This window comes from Sabethes cyaneus, chromosome 3 (assembly GCF_943734655.1).
Source record: "Sabethes cyaneus chromosome 3, idSabCyanKW18_F2, whole genome shotgun sequence".
In the NCBI taxonomy this organism is placed as follows: Eukaryota; Metazoa; Arthropoda; class Insecta; order Diptera; family Culicidae; genus Sabethes; species Sabethes cyaneus.
Window position 1 is genome coordinate 148,372,811 of NC_071355.1, and position 19,580 is coordinate 148,392,390.

At 41.8% G+C, this 19,580-nt stretch overlaps 1 protein-coding gene and 1 long non-coding RNA gene across 2 annotated transcripts in view; one reads left to right on the plus strand and one right to left on the minus strand.

Moving 5' to 3' along the window:
• LOC128744281 (6-phosphofructo-2-kinase/fructose-2,6-bisphosphatase 1-like) overlaps positions 1-16,037 on the minus strand; it is a 173,852-nt gene extending 157,815 nt beyond the window's left edge. Inside the window, exon 1 of the mRNA XM_053841138.1 lies at positions 14,632-16,037. Within this exon, the coding sequence (XP_053697113.1) occupies positions 14,632-14,728 (97 nt within the window). The 5' untranslated portion in view covers positions 14,729-16,037. The remainder of the gene's footprint in view (positions 1-14,631) is intronic.
• LOC128744282 (uncharacterized) lies at positions 4,340-4,843 on the plus strand. Its single transcript, XR_008412380.1, has 3 exons — positions 4,340-4,441; positions 4,502-4,683; positions 4,767-4,843. It is a non-coding gene; the product is annotated as an uncharacterized LOC128744282 (long non-coding RNA).
• Positions 16,038-19,580: the final 3,543 nt, after the last annotated feature.

Sequence of the window (19,580 nt, forward strand, 5' to 3'; positions counted from 1 at the left end):
TTCTAGTCCAGATGAAAGGTGGAGAGTTCTTCGTCAGCATAATTTGTGCAGATCCTGTTTAAAAAGCCATTCGCCTTGGCCGTGCAGAAGACCCAAAGATTGTACCGTCGATGAGTGCCGTTTACGACACCATCCCCTACTCCATTACTCTCCCCAAGACACCGAAGTGTCTGTTAACCGACAAAATCATCACAGCGTTGGGCAGCCGACTGTGTATCGAATAATTCCTGTAACGGTGTATAATCAAACAAAGGTTTTAAATACATTTGCGCTTTTAGATGAAGGATCTGAAGTAACAATGATCGAAAAAGGTTTAGCGGATGAACTGGAATTAAAGGGTTTGCCTGATCCGCTTCATCTTAAATGGACTGGAAATGTGTCTCGCATTGAAGCGGACTCTCGTGTTACAGATGTGAATATTTCCGGGAGGGGAAAAGCTCACCGTTTCAACCTGATCAACGCTCGTACAGTTGACCAGCTCGACCTTCCAATACAGTCCGTATGCCCTTCAGTTCTCGAGCGACAGTATCCGTACCTACGTGGTCTACCACTCGAAGAATATCATATGGCGAGACCACAGCTGCTAATTGGACTTGAAAATATTTATCTGACCACGCCGCTAAAAATTCGTGAAGGACCTCGAGGACATCCTGTGGCCACGAAAACGCGATTGGGTTGGTGTATTTATGGGGGGCTCCCTGAGCGATCAAATAAAGATTTTTTCCGAGCATACCACGTTAGCCGTCCGGTAGTTACCGATTCTGATCTACAACTGCACGAAATGGTCAAGCAGTATTTTCTTGCAGAAAATTTAGGAGTTGCATCAAGCGTTACTCCCGTGTCCCGAGAGGTAGAGAGAGCACAATCCCTGTTGCAGTCCACTACGAAAAGGGTACCAGGTGGGTTTGAAACCGGGCTGTTATGGAGAAGTGATAGCATCACGTTTCCGGACAGTTGGAGCATGGCCGTAAGTCGTATGAAATGCCTGGAGAAAAAACTGTCCAGGGATCCTCGACTTGAAGAACGAGTTCGGGAACAAATCACTAGCTACTTGCATAAGGGTTACGCTCACGTCGCTACGAATGAAGAGATCGTTCAAACGAGTCCACGAAAGGTTTGGTATTTGCCTTTAGGTGTAGTAACCAATCCGAAAAAACCCAGTAAAATAAGACTGATTTGGGACGCGGCAGCCCAGGTCAACGGGGTGTCTTTCAATTCGAAGATGTTAAAGGGTCCAGATCTCGTGACTCCTCTTCCCGCAGTGCTTTATCGGTTTAGGCAACGAGCAGTAGCAGTGTGCGCCGACATCAAGGAAATGTTCCACCAAATAAGAATAAGGAACGAGGACCGACAGTCACAACGCTTTCTGTGGAGGAGTAACTGCAATGAAAGACCAACCATCTTTGTCATGGATGTAGCCACTTTTGGGTCTGCTTGCTCCCCGTGCTCCGCCCAATATATTAAAAATCTCAATGCGAAGGAATTTGCTGATAAGTACCCGGATGCTTCAGAGGCCATAGAGAATGGCCACTATGTTGATGACTTTCTAGACAGCCGGGACACTAACGAAGAGGTCTTTCGCGTGGCAGAGGATGTACGAAAAGTGCACAGTCTAGGAGGGTTTGATTTGCGGAACTTTGTCTCAAACTCAGTGGAAGTTTTGGATAAACTAGGAGAAGTAGATCCTTCGCTTGTAAAAGTGCTGAACCTGACGGAGAGTGGTAGTTCGGAGTCTGTCCTAGGCATACGCTGGTTACCGCAAACAGACGAGTTGACCTTTTCTGCTGACATAACGAATATTCGTCAATTCGTATGCGACAAAGTCCGTCCGACTAAACGTCAAGTGTTACGGATTGTAATGAGCCTTTATGATCCCCTCGGCTTGCTAGCCGCATACCTCATACACGGTAGAATTATCATCCAAGACACCTGGAGAACAAAGTGCGAGTGGGATGAAGAAGTGAATGATACTATCTATGCAGATTGGAAGCGTTGGATTAACCTTCTGCCTAAGATAACCGAAGTAACAGTTCCTCGAGCCTATTTCGGCTCGTGTATTCCAGAGCTATGCCAGCCACTTCAGTTGCACATGTTTGTGGATGCGAGTACGGAAGCGTATGCGAGTATCGTGTACATCCGGTTTATGGTAGCAGGCAAACCTCGATGCGCCCTAGTTGGTGCGAAAGCAAAAGTGGCCCCAATAAAACCTCTCTCTGTACCTAGACTTGAATTGCAAGCGGCGACTGTAGGTACTAGATTTTTGCAGTACATTATCGATCACCACAAGTTACCATTTAATCAAAAATATCTGTGGACAGATTCGTCCACGGTAATGCATTGGATACACTCAACACAACGAAAATACCCACAATACGTAGGTTGTCGCGTCGGCGAGATATTGACCCATACTAATCCTGGTGAATGGCGATGGGTTCCAACAAAACAAAATGTAGCCGACGAAGCTACAAAGTGGGGGCAAAGCCCAAGTTTTGATCCAAGCAGTAGATGGTTTCGGGGACCAGAGTTCCTCTGGGAACCTGAAGAGTCATGGCCACAGCAAAATTGGACGATCTCCAAACCAGAAAGTGAAACATATGTAGTGAATGTTCATAGTATAATCGCAGAACCGTTAATCGAAGTCACCCGATTCTCAAAGTGGGAAAGAATGCTACGAGCGTCAGCGTACGTGTTCCTGTTAATCAGTATCTCCCAACGTCGTTCGGGTAGATCTCCTAAACTACTAGAACGCACGTTCCAGCAGCAAGCAGAAACTGCATTGTGGAAAATTATCCAGCGAGAATCCTACCCGGGCATGGTTGCCGAGCTGCTGAAGAATACAACTATAAAGCCTTCGGGGGCGGTACCGATATACTATCCGCAGTTTAAAACAACAGTAATTATCGATGAAGAGGGAGTGGTTCGTTTGGATGGTCGTATCGGCGCCGCCCCCAACTTGCCGATCGAAGCTAAGTATCCCGTTATACTAGCTGCGAACCATCCGATAACCTTTCTCTTCGTAGATTTCTACCATCGTCGCTTCAATCATCGAAACCGTGAGACGGTATGCAACGAAGTTCGACAACTGGCGTACATCCCAGGCTTACGAAATCTTATCCGAAAGGTAGCTGGACGATGCCAGTGGTGTAAAGTCTACGCAACGAAGCCAACTCATCCCAAAATGGCACCGCTACCGAAGACCAGACTTATCGCTTTTGAACGGCCATTTACCATTGTTGGACTGGACTACTTTGGACCTCTGCTGGTAAAGGTTGGGCGCAGCCAGGTAAAGCGTTGGGTGGCCCTATTTACCTGCTTCTCCACGCGTGCGGTGCACATGGAGGTTGCACACAGTCTGTCTACTGCATCATGCAAGATGTGTATTCGCAGATTCATTGCGCGAAGGGGCGCACCGTCCGAAATCTGCTCGGACAACGGTACAAATTTCCGAGGAGCAGCAAACGAATTGCAGGACCAACTGCAACTCATCAACGAGCAATGTGCTGAGTCTTTCACGAATACCACTACCAAATGGTACTTCAACCCGCCAGCGGCCCCCCACATGGGCGGAGTCTGGGAGCGGCTAGTCCGCTCAGTAAAGGTAGCCCTAGAGTCCTTTGTAAATGCTCCACGAGTCCCAGACGAAGAGACATTCGAAACTATCATACTAGAAGCTGAAAGTATGATAAACTCCAGGCCACTTACTTACATACCGCTCGAATCGGAAGTTCAAGAAGCGTTAACGCCAAATCACTTCTTGTTAGGAAGCTCAAATGGTATACGACAACCACCGCAAGAGCCTACGAAGGCGCTCCAGTGTCTGCGCAGCAATTGGAATTTAGCAAAATACATTTTAGACGGGTTTTGGCAAAGATGGATACGCGAATATCTTCCGACGATAGCCAGGCGCACGAAATGGTTTTTAGGTGGTAAACCGCTGAAAGTCGGCGATTTGGTCTTTATAGTAGATGAAGGGAAGCGGAATAGTTGGGTACGTGGACAGGTCGTCGAATTGTTACTAGGAAAAGACGGTACTGCAAGGCAGGCGTTGGTGAAGACGCAAAACGGAATCATTCGGCGTCCAGCCATAAAGCTCGCTGTGATTGACATCTGTCAGGAGAATTTTGGTAAAACCGAGATTGGCGAGGTGCACAACTCTGTCTTACGGGCCGGAGAATGTCGGGACAACGAAGAGGATCCGAGTACCCTTCAGAATCATGACAGCTCGCGGATGCAGTAATCGTGTTCTCCACTCTATCAGCTTCGGCATCTCTATTGCACCAGCTTCTACCAACCGTACAGCGTAACATGCTCACAGCACAAAACGTCACGACAAGTTAAAACGTATTGAACGTGTGGCAGCAACAGTTAAAATCTGGTTAAAATTAGTTAAAATTAAAATATATACGGCTACGAAGTACGGAAACACTTTGAACACTAAAATGTGAGTTTAGAATTTATTATATTAATGTATTCTTAAAAATGATTAAACTGATTATTACAGCTTTAAGCAATTTACATTGTCGCGCTAAAAGATTGTGTTTTTTTAACCTCGTCGTGAAAGAAAGTTCCACGACAGATTGCCTAGCCAGTTAAAGTCCGATAGTCTAGAAGTTTGCTTAAAAATCGCAATCTACATGACGCTGATTCTCCTGGTGGCGCCCTGCTGTCACGAAGCCTGAAATTGTAAAGGATCGTAATCAGCAGAGCCAAATCTGTTCATCGGCCGTTATGAAAAATATTTAAATAATCTTTTCAAATTTTTTCAGTCTCGTGCCTGGTGAAGCTTCCATGCATGTATACGGGAATCACGGTGAACGAACCACTTAAAAATAAATCAATTGAGCCCATTCTGAATGCTGAATAAAGATATACGAATGAATAAACGACAAATTGTTATTCCAATATAATATGAATACACAATTGCTGTGCTAGAATTTGTGACCATCAACAAGCTGCTCATGAGAAGTTCTCTCAAATACACATCTATTTTCAGTCCAAGCGTCCTCAAACCGACTCGTTTCAATCAAAAGCATGGAACCACTCGAAAATGTGCATACCACTGTAGTTAGCAAATTGACACTCGATTGTTATTATCTAATAAAAAAGCGCTTAAAATTGGCACATACATTCAGGCCAGTGTATTTGGGGACATCTCAAAACAGTTTCAGTGAAGCCCTTATAACGTGCTCGTTTACTCAATCACCAAGATTGATTCAATTGAATTCGTTTACGATTGTCTCTCGGCTGCGCGACCAAATGATTTCGTTCAAGCTAAGGAAGCGCGTGGGCGTCGGACGCTACATTAAATTGGTTTTGATTAAACCTATCAAAAAGAAACAAGCATTTTACTAGGAAGCCTCAAAAAGACGCGACTGCTCAACAACAGTGTAATTAGTGCAACAAAAACATGAACAACGCTTATCATTAAAACTAAACAGGATTCATGGAAAAAATAGCTAAGTTCAAGATCGATCAACAGCTGTAATCTCGCTCATATACAAAGAACACCGTTGTATATAAGAAAGCCCCGGTCACGCGAACAACTACAGTAGTAGAAGCTATTAAACTATAAAAACATCACGTGTACCTTTCGAACGGAGAGGTATTTAAAATTTGCAATTGCATATGAGTTAAAATCAGGAACGCTCGAACGACAATGAATATGGCACATGTATCAGTGGTGCATTTGTATGTGATGTATTTAAAAATTTTGATCAAAGCCTAATTTGAAGTGGAATTTGTTATTTAATCCAACAACTCACTCCACCGACTTTTTCATAAAAGTTCAAAACAAAAATTAAAATATACTTGTTTCAAAGCTGTTATGTTGAACGCACGCGATAAAAACTACGCGAACCATTCCTGTTCTACTTAATTAACCTGTATTCTAATTGCGTCGATTACTTCGAATCAATTTGATAAATTACAATCATGGGTAATTTTCAGTTCAGCCTTGGACTTTCCTGCAACCAGTGCACCAGTGAGTAGTGTGACAACGCAGTTCGATGCACGGCAATCAAGAAGTAATTTACCGCCGAGCAAAGTCTAGCATTTGTCGGCAGCAATTGTTGTGGTGATTCCTTGTAGGTCATAGAAAACCCACCGTTAGTACACGTGGTAGTACATGATCGCAAATGATTTCTTGTAAACACACATCCATAGAGCATTTGTACCTTTGTTTATTCCTTACCCTAGATGGGTAATCCACCTGAGTTTACTATGAAGAAACTTTCCAAGGTATTTTACGGTGCAGGAAAATTTAAAAAGAGTTCTTTTGAAACTTATAGCTATTGTAGAATGTAATTTTTTTCTTCAGTGTAAATCGACCCATGATAGCTTTATTAAGATCAATGTTCAAACTTGCCCTGCTGTGAAATTTTGAAGAAGATCGTCAGTTGTTAACGATTGCGATGAGTTAATGATAGAACGTGTACTCATTATTAGCTCTAATGTTTCCTAAACCATTCGAATGATCTTTAGCGAGAATTTTCTGGCAATTGCTGGAATTCTTTCAATGTTCGGATATGTATGCCTCCAGTAATTCATGTGGTGTGAGGGTTTATTAGGTTTGTTGGATATAACCTGAAATTGCGGAATGAATGCGAAATGAGCAAGCAATATGCATATTTTTTTTTTTATTTATCATTATTTTTGCGCGTGTTTGTGGGATATAGGGTCTACCCTTCCTTTAGAACTTGCTCTACTACACCAATCTCGTTCCGCGAACCAGTATTATCTTGTTATAATTGACCCTGGCGAAACCACCTTACGGTTGCTCTGACCGGTACACTAATTATAAAAATGACTGCAAATCGCCGAGACACTTAATCGGAGCAACGTAGAATTCTGCATGAAGGATGAATTATGAGGGGTCTGAGAATAAACTCACACTAAAGTTATACGACATTGAAAATGTCATAAATCATAGGAAAGTGATCCCGGATTACCGTTCTACCAATGAACTTGCGTCAATACGTACCAAATATTCACATTTGGCAGATTTTGCAAAAATATCGGGCATACCACGTATCCCCAAACATTCAGGCAAATACGGATCGGAATATTCGGGATCGACCTGGCCGACGAAACGAGGACGAATGAAAACTCGGCACTTGGAACTGCAGGAAATCTGCCGCAAAGAAGAGAAGGTTTAGAAGATCCACGGCGGACCGGCCCAGTTTCACCAGAGCGCACATTTTATCAAAAAATAACACATTTTTTAATTAATTTTTTCTGAGATTCCCTTGAAGATCTCCTGGTAGAAATATTTTTTTTATAGACAAACTATAGTACTTTCACCAATGTTTGTCTGGTTTGCACAAAGTTGCCCGAAATTAAAAAAAAAATTGAATAGTGCGAATTATTTTTGAATATATTTTATTACTTCTATCTATCTATCTATTTATATAATAGGCTTATGTATGTACCGAAAACCAGGTCTCTGACAGGACGTCATAAGAGGCTTATCCGTTACTAAAAACAGGTTCCTGGCAGGACGTCATGCTTTCGTAGCAATGGGTTGTATTCTCAGTCACCTCACTGGTCGACTGCTCGATTGCTCAACTGGTTGATTAGGCTGCTCGACTGGACTGGTCGATTAGACTGCTCGATTTGATTGCTCGACTGGACTGCTTAACTGAACTGCTCGACTGAACTGTTCGATTCGACTGCCCGACTAAACTGCTTGATTGGACAGATCGACTTGACTGAACAGCTCGATTTAACTGCTCGAGTGGACTACTCGACTTAATTGCTCAATTCGACTGCTTGACATATTTGCTTGACTTACTACTCGACCCGACTGCTCGACTTAACTGCACGATTGAACTGCTTATCATGCTTAACTGCGTTCGATTCGATTGCTCGACTGGACAGCATGATTTATCTGCTCGAATAGATTGCTCGACTCAACTGTTCGATTCGCCGCTCGACTTAACTGCTCGATTCAACTGCTTGATTCCACTGCTCGACTGGATTACTCGATTCAACTGTTTGATTCCACTGCTCGACTGGATTACTCGACTCAACTGCTCGAATGAACTGCTTGAATCAACTACTCGATTGGACTATTCGAATCGGCTGCTCGACTCAACTGCTCAACCCGATTGCTCGATTCAACTGCTCGACTAGACTACTCGATTTGATTGCGTGATTCAACTGACAGCTTGGTTCAACAGCTCAACTAGACTGCTCGACTTAGTCACTCAACCCGACTGCACGACTCAACTGCTTGACTTAACTGTTTGATTCGACAGCTCGACTTAACTGCTCGACTAGACTTAACTACTCGATTCAAATGCTCGACTGGACTACTCGACTTAACTGCTCGACTCAACTGGTCGACCAGTCCGACTTGACTGAACAGTTTGATTTAACTGCTCGACTAGACTGCTCGATTGGACTGCTCGACTTGACTATTCGACTCGACTGCTCGACCCAACTCGATTGCTTGTCGCGATATTATATGGTCGGTGTTAAATAAGACCGGACCAAGTCGCAAAATTTTAAAAAATTAGTTAATAGCAAACGACCAAGAATTTTCTAAGCAAGATTTCACACTAATCATACTACATAAAAGTTGCAAACAGCCAGAAATTTTTATTCATTTAAATAAAATTATAAATAAAATCCAATACGACCATAAAAACTTTGTTCCAGTTTCCGGCTATGACCCTTTTATGTACAACATCTTAGAGCTATATTATGCAATATAAGAACTCGAAGAACTAATACAAAGATTAAACATCTTCGCAAATACTGGCCAATGGAATGTATCCGCAGTTTTCGGAATTCTGAATAGACATTTATATTTTCCGGCCCGTAAGATTCGGGCTCAACTAGTTTATTAAATATGCATTCTAGCGACAAACAGTATTCAGGGAAAATGTGTATTTTAGCATACTGAAAAACTTTGCAGAACACTCGAAAGCAATAAAAAATCGTAATAATTGATTTTTAAGTGCTCTTTTTTTATATATCACAATAGATCAAAATAATGGTCGCAGTGGTCAAATCTTCCGACAAAAAAAGTGTTCTTTTTTAACACATGAACACATCATTATATTTTGCAACCGGTAAGAACCGGTAAGATTCAGCAAAGTTGCTTATTTTAGTATATTCTGCAACTTTTTGGAGAAATTTTTTTTTAATTAGGCCATTACAAATATTTAAAAAAGTTTTCGTCCCTCCGGTGTTGGGCCACTGAAGGGCGGGCGAAAAAAAACAAAGAGAATTTTTTAATCGAGCAAAAAATATGGATTTTAGGCATTTTTACTTAAAGTTTAAACGTGAAAACCAAATCTATTCTTGCTTTTAATAAATACGTTGTTATTTTTCATGCAAAAATCTACGAACAAAAAGACAAAATCGAAAGAAAATTTTTTTGGCCGAGTATCGGAAATTCCATTTCTATTTCGTGCTAGAAGCGTTAACTCAACTCGTACACTCATTTTTCGAGTTTTTCAGGATGTAGAGCCCACAGACAAATGATTTTATAAAGAAAAAATTAACTCATATCCTACAAATTATTTTTTGGCCCCCGATTTTTCAAGCCAATTTCCAAGGGGGGGGTGACAAAAACTTTGAAAATGATTTGCAATAATGGCCTTATTTAAAAAACAAAAGTTCGTATCACCCTAATAGGTGAATTCACGGTCACCCTAATAGTGCAGAAAGACGCGCTATATTTTATTATTAAACTTCTTCGAAGACACCATCTTTGAAAAATTACACATTATTTACCCAATTGCTAATGTCCGCACTTTTTCGAAACCGGGCCACTGTGGAGCGGTGGCATTACCAACGAGCTGAGAGCGGGTTCTGTAGTATTGAACAGAATGCAAAATCGCGTGATAGATTAAAAGGTGATCAACGAGAGAATGTGTCTATTAAGGATAAAGGGTCAATTTTGTAATTGCAGCATTATCCCGTGTACTGCCCGCATGAAGGTAAACCCGACGATGAGAAGTAAGCGTTTTATGTGAGGTTGGAGGTAACGTACGCCAGATTCTCGCCACGGGACATCAAGATCGTCATCCCCATCCCCGATGTACTCAGGTCGGTAGGGAAGAAATGTATATACTAGTGATAGGATCCCATAACCTGCACACCGACTCGAACGATAACGGCCAACGATGCATAAATTTCGAGCCTTCTCGAGGCCTGGTAATCCGAAGTACCTTTTCCCGCTCAAAGATATCCACAAAACCACCGTGAGATCACCTGAGCAACGTACAATGAACCAGATTGACCACTTTCACATAGATGGCCGGTTTTTCTCTAACATCACCAACAAACGTTCCCTACGGGTAGCAGTATCTGTGCACTCAAATCTGTCAACCGTATACCAGACACGTCCAAGCCGTTCTCCTCGACTGAGCATTGGGCAGTTAGATAACCCGCAATGCGCCGAGATCTACGCGCGAATACTGGATGAGGCACTGCCTTCTTCCGAGGAGTTAGGTGCTTCAAACCTCGAAGACTGTTAGGACAGAATAATACGCTCGGCCATCGGAGAATAAATACCATTAACATTAGATAAAGAGCCCCGGAGTATACAGAATTATCAGTTAGATGAGTAATACCAACAAGCGGTGGAGAGAAAAATTATCTGTTCTGAGCACTACCACTAGGGAGAATTTGGTCAAATACGATCCACACGATCCTGAAAAGTAAAAAGCGTTAAAAAAAGAACAGAGATTGTGAAGAATTAGAACAACTATTTCGAGCTAACGATACGCGCAAGTTTGGTCTAGCGTCAGGTGGAAGCAGTTCTTCGATGAACACCTCACTGCGAAGTTGCAGAAGGAGGCGGAACGAAAGTTCACCTATGAGTGCCCATGGAAGATAGTAATGCACCAGATCTCTAAGAAGTCAAAGGAGAAATGCCCGAGATTTGGGAGGGGATGAAGCTACCGGAGCAATTGATCGAGTGGTTTGTCCCATCTATAGAAAGGTTGATCGGTTTGACTACTGTAACTATCGCAGCATTACGCTGGTAAACGCCACCTCAAGGTACTCTTCCAGACTCTGTTACGCTGGTTGTCACCAATGGCAATCCTAGGGAATTACCAGTACTTTGCTTCATGGGGGCTTGCGCAATTACGGACCAAATTTTTACCATCCGACAGATCTTGCAAAACTGGCGAGAATACAATGTTCCCATGCATCACAATTTTATTGATTTCAAAGCAGCATACGATACAGTCGAACGAGACCAGCTATAGCAGGTAACGCACGATCACGGTGTTCCGGACAAACTTACGCGACTGATCGAAGCTACATTGGACCGAGTGATGTGTTTCGTGCGCATTTCAGGGACATTCTCAATTCCCCTCGAGACGCGGCGAGGGTTGCGACAAGGTGACGGCTTATCCTGCCTGCAATTCAACGTCGCTCTTGAGTGATTCGGAACGATAGGCAAACTCCTGGCCCTCGCAGATTACTTTGATATCATAACCAAGAACTTTAGGAGGTGTGGGTGTAAAAATGCCTCGAAGACCATTATTTGAAAAGAAGAGGCTCGAAGGAAACAAATGCGTGCCTCCCACGGACGGTTACCGTTGACGGTGACGAACTGGAAGTGGAAGTTGAACTCGTGTATTTGGGATCGTTCGTGACCGCGGACAACAACACTAGTAAGGAGCTCAAGCAGTTCGACCGGAAGGTACTGCGAACGATATTTGGCGGATCACAAACTGTGATGGAGACGTATGAATCACGAGCTACATTCACTGCTTAAAGAGATCCCCATCGTTACATCTGGTGAAGTCGACCGGACACGTCGTAAGGATGCCGGACGACAGTGCGACGAAAACAGTTATTTTTAACAACTCCACCGGCACCAGGAACAGGTGGAGATGACTCGACCAAGTCGAAAGTGATTTACAACTTCTGAGACGACTTGGAAGTTGGCGACGCGTGGCACAAGATCGAGTTGAATGGAGACGACTGTTTGAAACTGCGCGGGCCACCCTGGGCAACCTAGTGAAAGGCTGGACGATAGGGCGATATGCCCAATAAAAACCTAGCTTTTAGCAGAGTTTTAGCCGCGAACCAGGAAGAGTTCGGTTGGGGTCGAAGGGGATTGGAGCCCAGGACCGATGGTACTGCTAGACCGAAATTCGTCCATTCGTCGATAACGGATCATCGCCATTTAAGTAAAGTAAGTAACTAGAGACCCAGCAATGGATACGCTCGTTTGAAGTAGTTCATAATAGCCCACTGGGGACCTCACCCTATGGTTCTTTTCTCATGAGAATTTGAACTCAGAATTGACGGATCGCACCCACTTTTTGAGCTTTTTGACTGTCTTACTGCATGAAATTGGCATCCAAAATTCTATTCAAATTCTTATTGTCGGTAATCAGCTGCAAATAAGCATTGTCAGCACTATAACAGGACTAGCAGTAAAGTAGCCGTATATTTTGCCAAAGTAGTTTTTAAGTAGCATTTGAGATTACCTAAACTTTTATTGGCTTGCATTTGAATGGCATTGGTAACGCTTATTGGTTACCTGGGTTGGCACGCTCTTTTGACTTCGATTTTGCTTTTTAACTTCAGCCAAGCACAATTTTTAAAAAATTGATATATGGGACACTTGTAGAGTTAGTTATTATCCACAATGTTGCTGAAGTAAATATTGCTCTATCTTTTACATTAACCTAGTTTTGAGGCTGCTGCCCCGTTGGCAGCCTAAAGAGCGCTGTTTTGTTACTTACAGCATTGCAACGCTAAAGCGCTAAAGATAAAACGATGCTTACTTCAGCAATATTATGGAGCAATACTATTGTAGAGCTATCTAACTCTACAAGTGCCCCATATATCAATTTTTTAAATTCTGTGAAGCGGAATAGTCAAAGAAGCAAAATCAAAGCCAATACCGTGTGCCCATCCCTGGATCGGTAAAATTCGAATGAACTGGCGATCCACCAGAAATCCGTACACAACACTGCTTACTATCTATCGTAACCTTGATCAATCTGATCAGCTTGTCAAGTAAGCATTTGCGGTCGATAATATCACACGCAGCTTTAAAGTCGATGAATGGATGGTGCGCGTGGGTTCTGTCCTTAAGGATTTACAATCCATCCTACAAATAAGGTCAGAATTGGTGAGAGCTGACGGAGAATGATTTGGGAAATTACTTTCTAGGCGGCATTGAGTACGGCGAATTCAAAAACCAATTTTCAGTGAATAGTTGACTAACGTCATTTGTTTCGTAAAACGCTACGAATTAGTTCCAACTCTTAATAAGTCAAAACAATTAGCGTTACAGAGATATATCGACGGAACAGATAGCCAAGCTTCCTTGGCCATTACAGAGTGAAGGTACCGATCCTCCACATGATCGTGAGAAGCACAGAGTGATGGCACAAATCTTGCACGCGATTGTGCGGAACGTGCTGCTCGGGCTACAAATGCTGATACGTGATACAGAGTGTATAATTACAAGGATAAAATGTAGATACTCGTTCAAAAACTTTCCAGCATGATATCGGATGCTCAACGGGAAAGTTTACAACAAAATATTTTTAGAAGGGATAAATAAATTGTGTGAATCAAGCTTCATCAACATTTCATATCATGCTAGTCCGCCAGATGTGTGCTGGTTTGGTACTTAGCACTCAGGTACGTCACCTAGTAAGTAACCGCTTTTTCTGTAAAATTATTTTAAATAAATGAATCGAGCTTATTATCATTAAAACTGCCTAAGCAACTTTGAATGAATGTTATTTAGAATTTAGAAAGAAATCAAGCACAAGCTTCAGGTGTTTGAGCAAAGAAATAGACTACAATAGGCTAGCTAAAACATAACCATCAGTATTTTTTCAAGCCTAGCGGTATTGAGGCCAGTTTTTTATGATAAAAGATATGCTTTCTTCTTACAAATATAGTTTTAATTCGTTTATTAGTTTATTGAGCGCTGAAGATCTATATATTATCATTTTCATATGAGTAAATCATTATCAATTTAAAAAGCATAATATTTCTTATTATGCATTCATTTGTTTCGAGAGGTATAGTTTTTCCCGTATCATATGATAGTCTATTCTCAAAGGTCGAACGATTTCACGAGAATATAGCCCCAATACTCGAGTTCGAGCTAATTTCTTAGACCTTTACAATGATTGCCAAAATTCCTTTTGAAACGGAAGTTATGGTCAAATGCCGAAAAATGGACTAACCACAATGACACTCCGCTACTCTTTTTGGTACGCAGACAATTGTCCCGTAAAATTATTACAATCAAACTACGTACATTTTCTACTAATGGGAAGATTTTACTGATTTCAACTACCTAATTAACTTACAGCAATTTACTTTTCATCACATGATTCTAAATCATCTTGTCAGCTTTGTTCTATTGACATTTTCCCAGGAGAAATGCGAAAGCAACCCACGATGTGGTGTAAAGTATCTGAACCTGACTGATCCAACTGGCGTGAGAGAAACTAGTTCAAGTACGTTTCAATCACATCAGCAACACTTTTCACCCAGGAGTAAATTGACTATAACAATCCACCAACTGATTTCACTCCTAGTAAATATAGTATTACCTACTATTGTGAATACACAGAGAGCACAAAAATTCAAGCTAAAAGGTTAACCTTGTGATTAAAGACAACTTACGATTGCTATAGTATCTAGCGTCCGGAAACCGATTATTCTCGCTAGGACTAGCTTGGTGGGCTTGCTTCGGATCGTTTGTAGTTGCAATCGGAGCCATGGTACTATATCCGTGTTACTTTATGCACTCTGTCTCTGTCTGTTGCAGCAGATTGCAAATTATTGATTTTCTCGCGTGCACTAGATTCCAAGGATAACAGCCGTGCTGATTTCAGTAAATGTAGAACTTTGACGCTTTTCAGGATTATTTCAGGAAATTGACAATTACGACTGTTTAATTAATCACACGCTTTAATGGTCTTTTCGTCAATACATACATTCAACGTGATTGTTCACTTCCTTCAGCAATCTAAATATACTGCACTGAAAACTACTGCAAATATCTATACCAAGCAGGTAAATATATATTCGTCGTCTTTATCTTCGGCAATAAAACGCCAGGAACTTGCACCACTTTACACCGTTCTGAAGAGTCCAATCTTTCCGAAAATACAGGTAACTAGCAGATAACCGCAAACGAAGTGCACTTCACTGACTGCACTTTGCAATATGTTCGCGATCGGGCGCCAAACAAAACAATAACACTTCACTCGGTGACACTGCGCGTATCGACCAGGAACTAGCTGACCGTGAAATGGGTTATCGCACTCGATTCTGCAAGCGCTTAGTGGATTCTGACTACTAGATTACGGCTTGAAAGGCAAGTGCCTCCGGGTAGACTTCAGCTTTGAAACACGTGTGTCAATGAATATCACTATGATTAACGCGGAAAAATTTTCCACTCTATTTTATACAGGGATGCAGATTCTGTGTTTACAAATAAATAAATCAAAACAAAATTCAAATCGACACGACTAACCATGAATCCACACAAGTGCCGTTATCTACTGGTGTAGAAGTAGTTGTAATTGTGATACTGTGTTAATATTTGATGTTCTGTATAGTTTTTCGTTTTCAAACACTATAGGTTACATAAAGCTCAGCTTGAAGCGACGACCTTCCAGCACCAAATTAAAGAGCTAATGTATTTTTCACTAAAGTGGTTTGACGAGGTATGCTCTATGAACTTTTTCACATCTGTCCTGCCATGGGCTACGATCCGGTGGTTGCTGATCGGGACTCCGGATTTGCCAGATTGTTCAGGATACGGCTGAGCCAGTTTAGTAACTTTCGGTAGCACCCTGTCTGTATTAGCGGAAGGCGATTTTCTGAACTACTGCTCGATCGGGCGTCTCGAATTACTCTTCGTCTCTTCTCACCTAGGCAGAATCACACAACCACAAATTGTGAAAGCGTATTTGAAACGAGATTTGCTAAATTTCACTGCTCGCCAAATGTAGAACACCGATGTTCGATCAGGACTCGCAATACTACTCCCTATCCTCACAGAGACAACTGTGGGCTCTAAAAATAGGTCTATGCGATACGACAGACGAACAGAAGTAGAATGCCAGCAATGGTGGCGAGCGAGTAGATCACAAGTCTGAGCCGGTCATCAATCGCGCGCCACAACATGTGTATATGCGGTATTCACATTGCTGCTCACTTCAGCAACGAGACACAGCAGGGCTGTAGCTTGCAGCGTGGATATCCTAGCGAAAACATAACATCATTTTAGAAAACACGGTCATAAACCTAATAGATTATTTTGGAACATCCAATGGAATAGAATGAGTTACTTGTTGCAACTTCTGCCATATTCATATAAAAATTGATAGCCCAATACTTGTTGAACAACCAATACGAAAGCAATAATCGATTCAGCAATCATTGAGAGACTTTGGCTTTACATACAGGCGCACGATTACAGGCTTCATGCAAATAAAGAAAGTATTGACAGTTGCGCAAAAAAAGCTCTCGTCCGCTCAGTATTAAACAAAGGTAGCATGCGAAAATAATCTATACCTATAAAAATGGATTTCTGTCTGTCTGCCCGTATGTTCCTTATAGAATCGAAAACTACTGAACCGATCGGCGTGAAAATTTGCAGGGGGGGGGGGGCTCCCATACAAATGAAATACAAATTTCCTCATAACTCCAGAACTAATCAAGCAAATGAAACTAAATTTAGCATGTGGGTGTTTTTATAGGCAATTTTTATTCTATGGTGAATCGAGACTCCTCCTCTCTTTAGGAGAAGAAATATATCCCCTCTCCTTTCAATAGGGGGGGGGGGGGGCTTCCATACAAATAAAATACAAATATCGTCATAACTAGAGAACTAATCAAGCCAATGGAACCAAATTTGGCATGTGAGGGGTTTTGGAGGCAGGATTTTTTTTATGATGGTTTGAGACCCCTCACCCCTGTGGTAGGGGGATAAGGACTCTCATACAAATAAAACAGACATTTTTGCGTAACTCAAAAACTAATCGAACTCGAGAAATTTTATACTCCTCCATAAAACATTAGTCAATAAAACAAGACCACCATAAACTATCTACAGTAACATTAGATCATTCAGCGCGAGTGTTGCTGGCGACCTGCCGTCGGAAGCGCGCCGGCCACTGCGGGGGGACAGCCCCCCGTAGAGATCATCTCTATCTAGGTTTATTTATTTTCCTAGATCTAGTGACCGCTATTACTTTCCTTCAGTTGGGTCACCCCTGCGAAATGGTACTTTCTACGAAAATATTTTCCGTGAAATGGCACATCCCGCGTAAGGTTTTTCGCGAAATGGTATTCTGCAAAACTATATATTCCGCGTTATGGTCAACCGAGAATTGGAGTTCCGCAAAATGGTATTTGGCGAAATGGTTTGTAATGATGGCGAATATTTAAATGCTATCCGCTTTATTTTATCAGACTAAGCAATGGAGGGAGTTGATTTCTACTTTACTGTGAGGAAAATTTGTATATTAAAGCACCCATGAACTCCCCAGAAACTTGCAAAACTTGAAATTGTAACAAAGGTCATCTGAGATTCACGACTTATGTACAACACAGTTTAATTTGTGGCAATACGAAGTTTGTCGGGTCAGCTAGTACATAATATTTTCGAGAAAGGATATATCCGAATCATATAAAAATTAATAAAAAAAAACTTGGTTTACTTATCCCATAGGGTTTCCATGGGAAAACCAAACCAAACTGTTTGTTTTTATACGGCCATGAATGTTGCATAAATAAAACAATTTGCTTTGCTTTTCCCCTGTAAACCTTATGGGGAGAGGAAAGCAAACTCTTTTGCTAATACGGGCTATTGGCAGCGGGAGGATGTTTTTAATAGCATAATTTAGCGTTTGATCCGGAGCGGGCGGCTAAATATGAAATGTGTTATCTCGGCACTAAAGCTAAATTGACAGCCCCATCACGAAACTCGGTAGCATGGCCCTAGTAAGGTAACCTATAGTTAAAGAGGCATAGTACCTTTAACACTTTTTGACTCATTCCAAATATTTTTTTTCTCGATAACGCAAAAGACGAATTGATTCGGGTATTTTGCATTCTAAACTTTGCACTTTAGACAAACATGAACAATTTTGGCAAACACTAGGTAATTTTATGGATTACCTACGAATGGCCGAAACACAAATGGCCGAAATAACAAATGGCATAATATATCTAATGACCGAATCACGAAAGGCCGAATCACAAATGGCTGAATCACGAATGGCCGAATCACAAAAGGCTGAAACACGAATGGCCGGACGTCATATTCGGCCGAAAATAATCACGGTACCTGCACAAATGTCGGGTATATGCTGTCCTTACTCGCTGCCGCTCGTTCGGACTTAACTAAGGAATAATCCCTACTAGTCAGTAAACCTAGGAAAATGCATGCACCTAAATAGTAGTGGTTTCTGCGAGGGGGGGGGGGGGGCTGCCCCCCACAGTGGCCGGCGCTTCCGACGGCGGGTCACCGGCACACACTCGCGGCCTGCGGCCGTCTTGCCCTGAATCATTTAGGAAATATTTGCTACTGACACGATCAATAGACTTCGCACCATATAATAAACATAAATCATTCGCGCTTAGGGAAAGAAACAACTATCAATCCTCTATACTATATCTACCAAAATAAAACATAAGACGCAGAGTATGTCTTGTTCTTCTGAAACTAAGGTACAGAATTTTACGAAAGGCTTTTTTCCTTCACCTATCAATGACGCGGATCATCACAGAGTTGCGAGTGGAAAAAAGGCAATAGAGGGGAAAATTTTAAAGGTTTTTCAGGGGGATGTTTCAAATTCGCGGAGAGAAATAGGTGAAAATATATATATAAGGTCTCACAAAATGAGCAATAAAAATTTTGTTTATTTAGGCATTCCCGAAAAATTCGGCCTTTGATGATTCGGCCACTCGTGACTTGGTCTTTCGTGATTCGGCCATTTGTGATTCGGCCTTTCGCGATTCGGCCTTTCGTGATTCGGCCTTCCGTGACTGTTGTTGGAATTCGGCCATTTGGATTTCGGCCATTCGTGATTCGGCCATTTGTGTTTCGGCCATTCGGTACCAGCCCAATTTTATAACCTTTGAACCAAAAAAAAGTAAGTGAATTGCTTGAGTCGTTCTTGAGATTATTAAAACCTATTGACTTTTAAAACCTGGTTTCGAGAAAAAGGAGCGTTGAAATTTTTATTTTAGAACAATCGAGGCCTGCCACAAAAGACGATCATTAACCGTCTGTCCGTACAAAAAAATACTTACGTTGTCTGTACATTGGGGTCAATTTGACCCCAAAATTCAAACTGCTATATCTGAGCGAAAACTTGACGGATTTCCAAATTTTCAGATGTTTTAGAATGATAATTTAATGGACTAAATGATAAAACTATGCATGGCGACTTGGCGAGCGATGGTTCATTCTACAAAAATATTCGCGAATACGAGATGCTCAAAGTTACTTAGTGCATTTTACAGGATTTACTCGCTAGGTGGCGTTTAACTGGAAAATCGATCTCTTTTGGTGGCAACTTTTTGGGTTCTACTAGTGTAAATCGTTCTTGTTC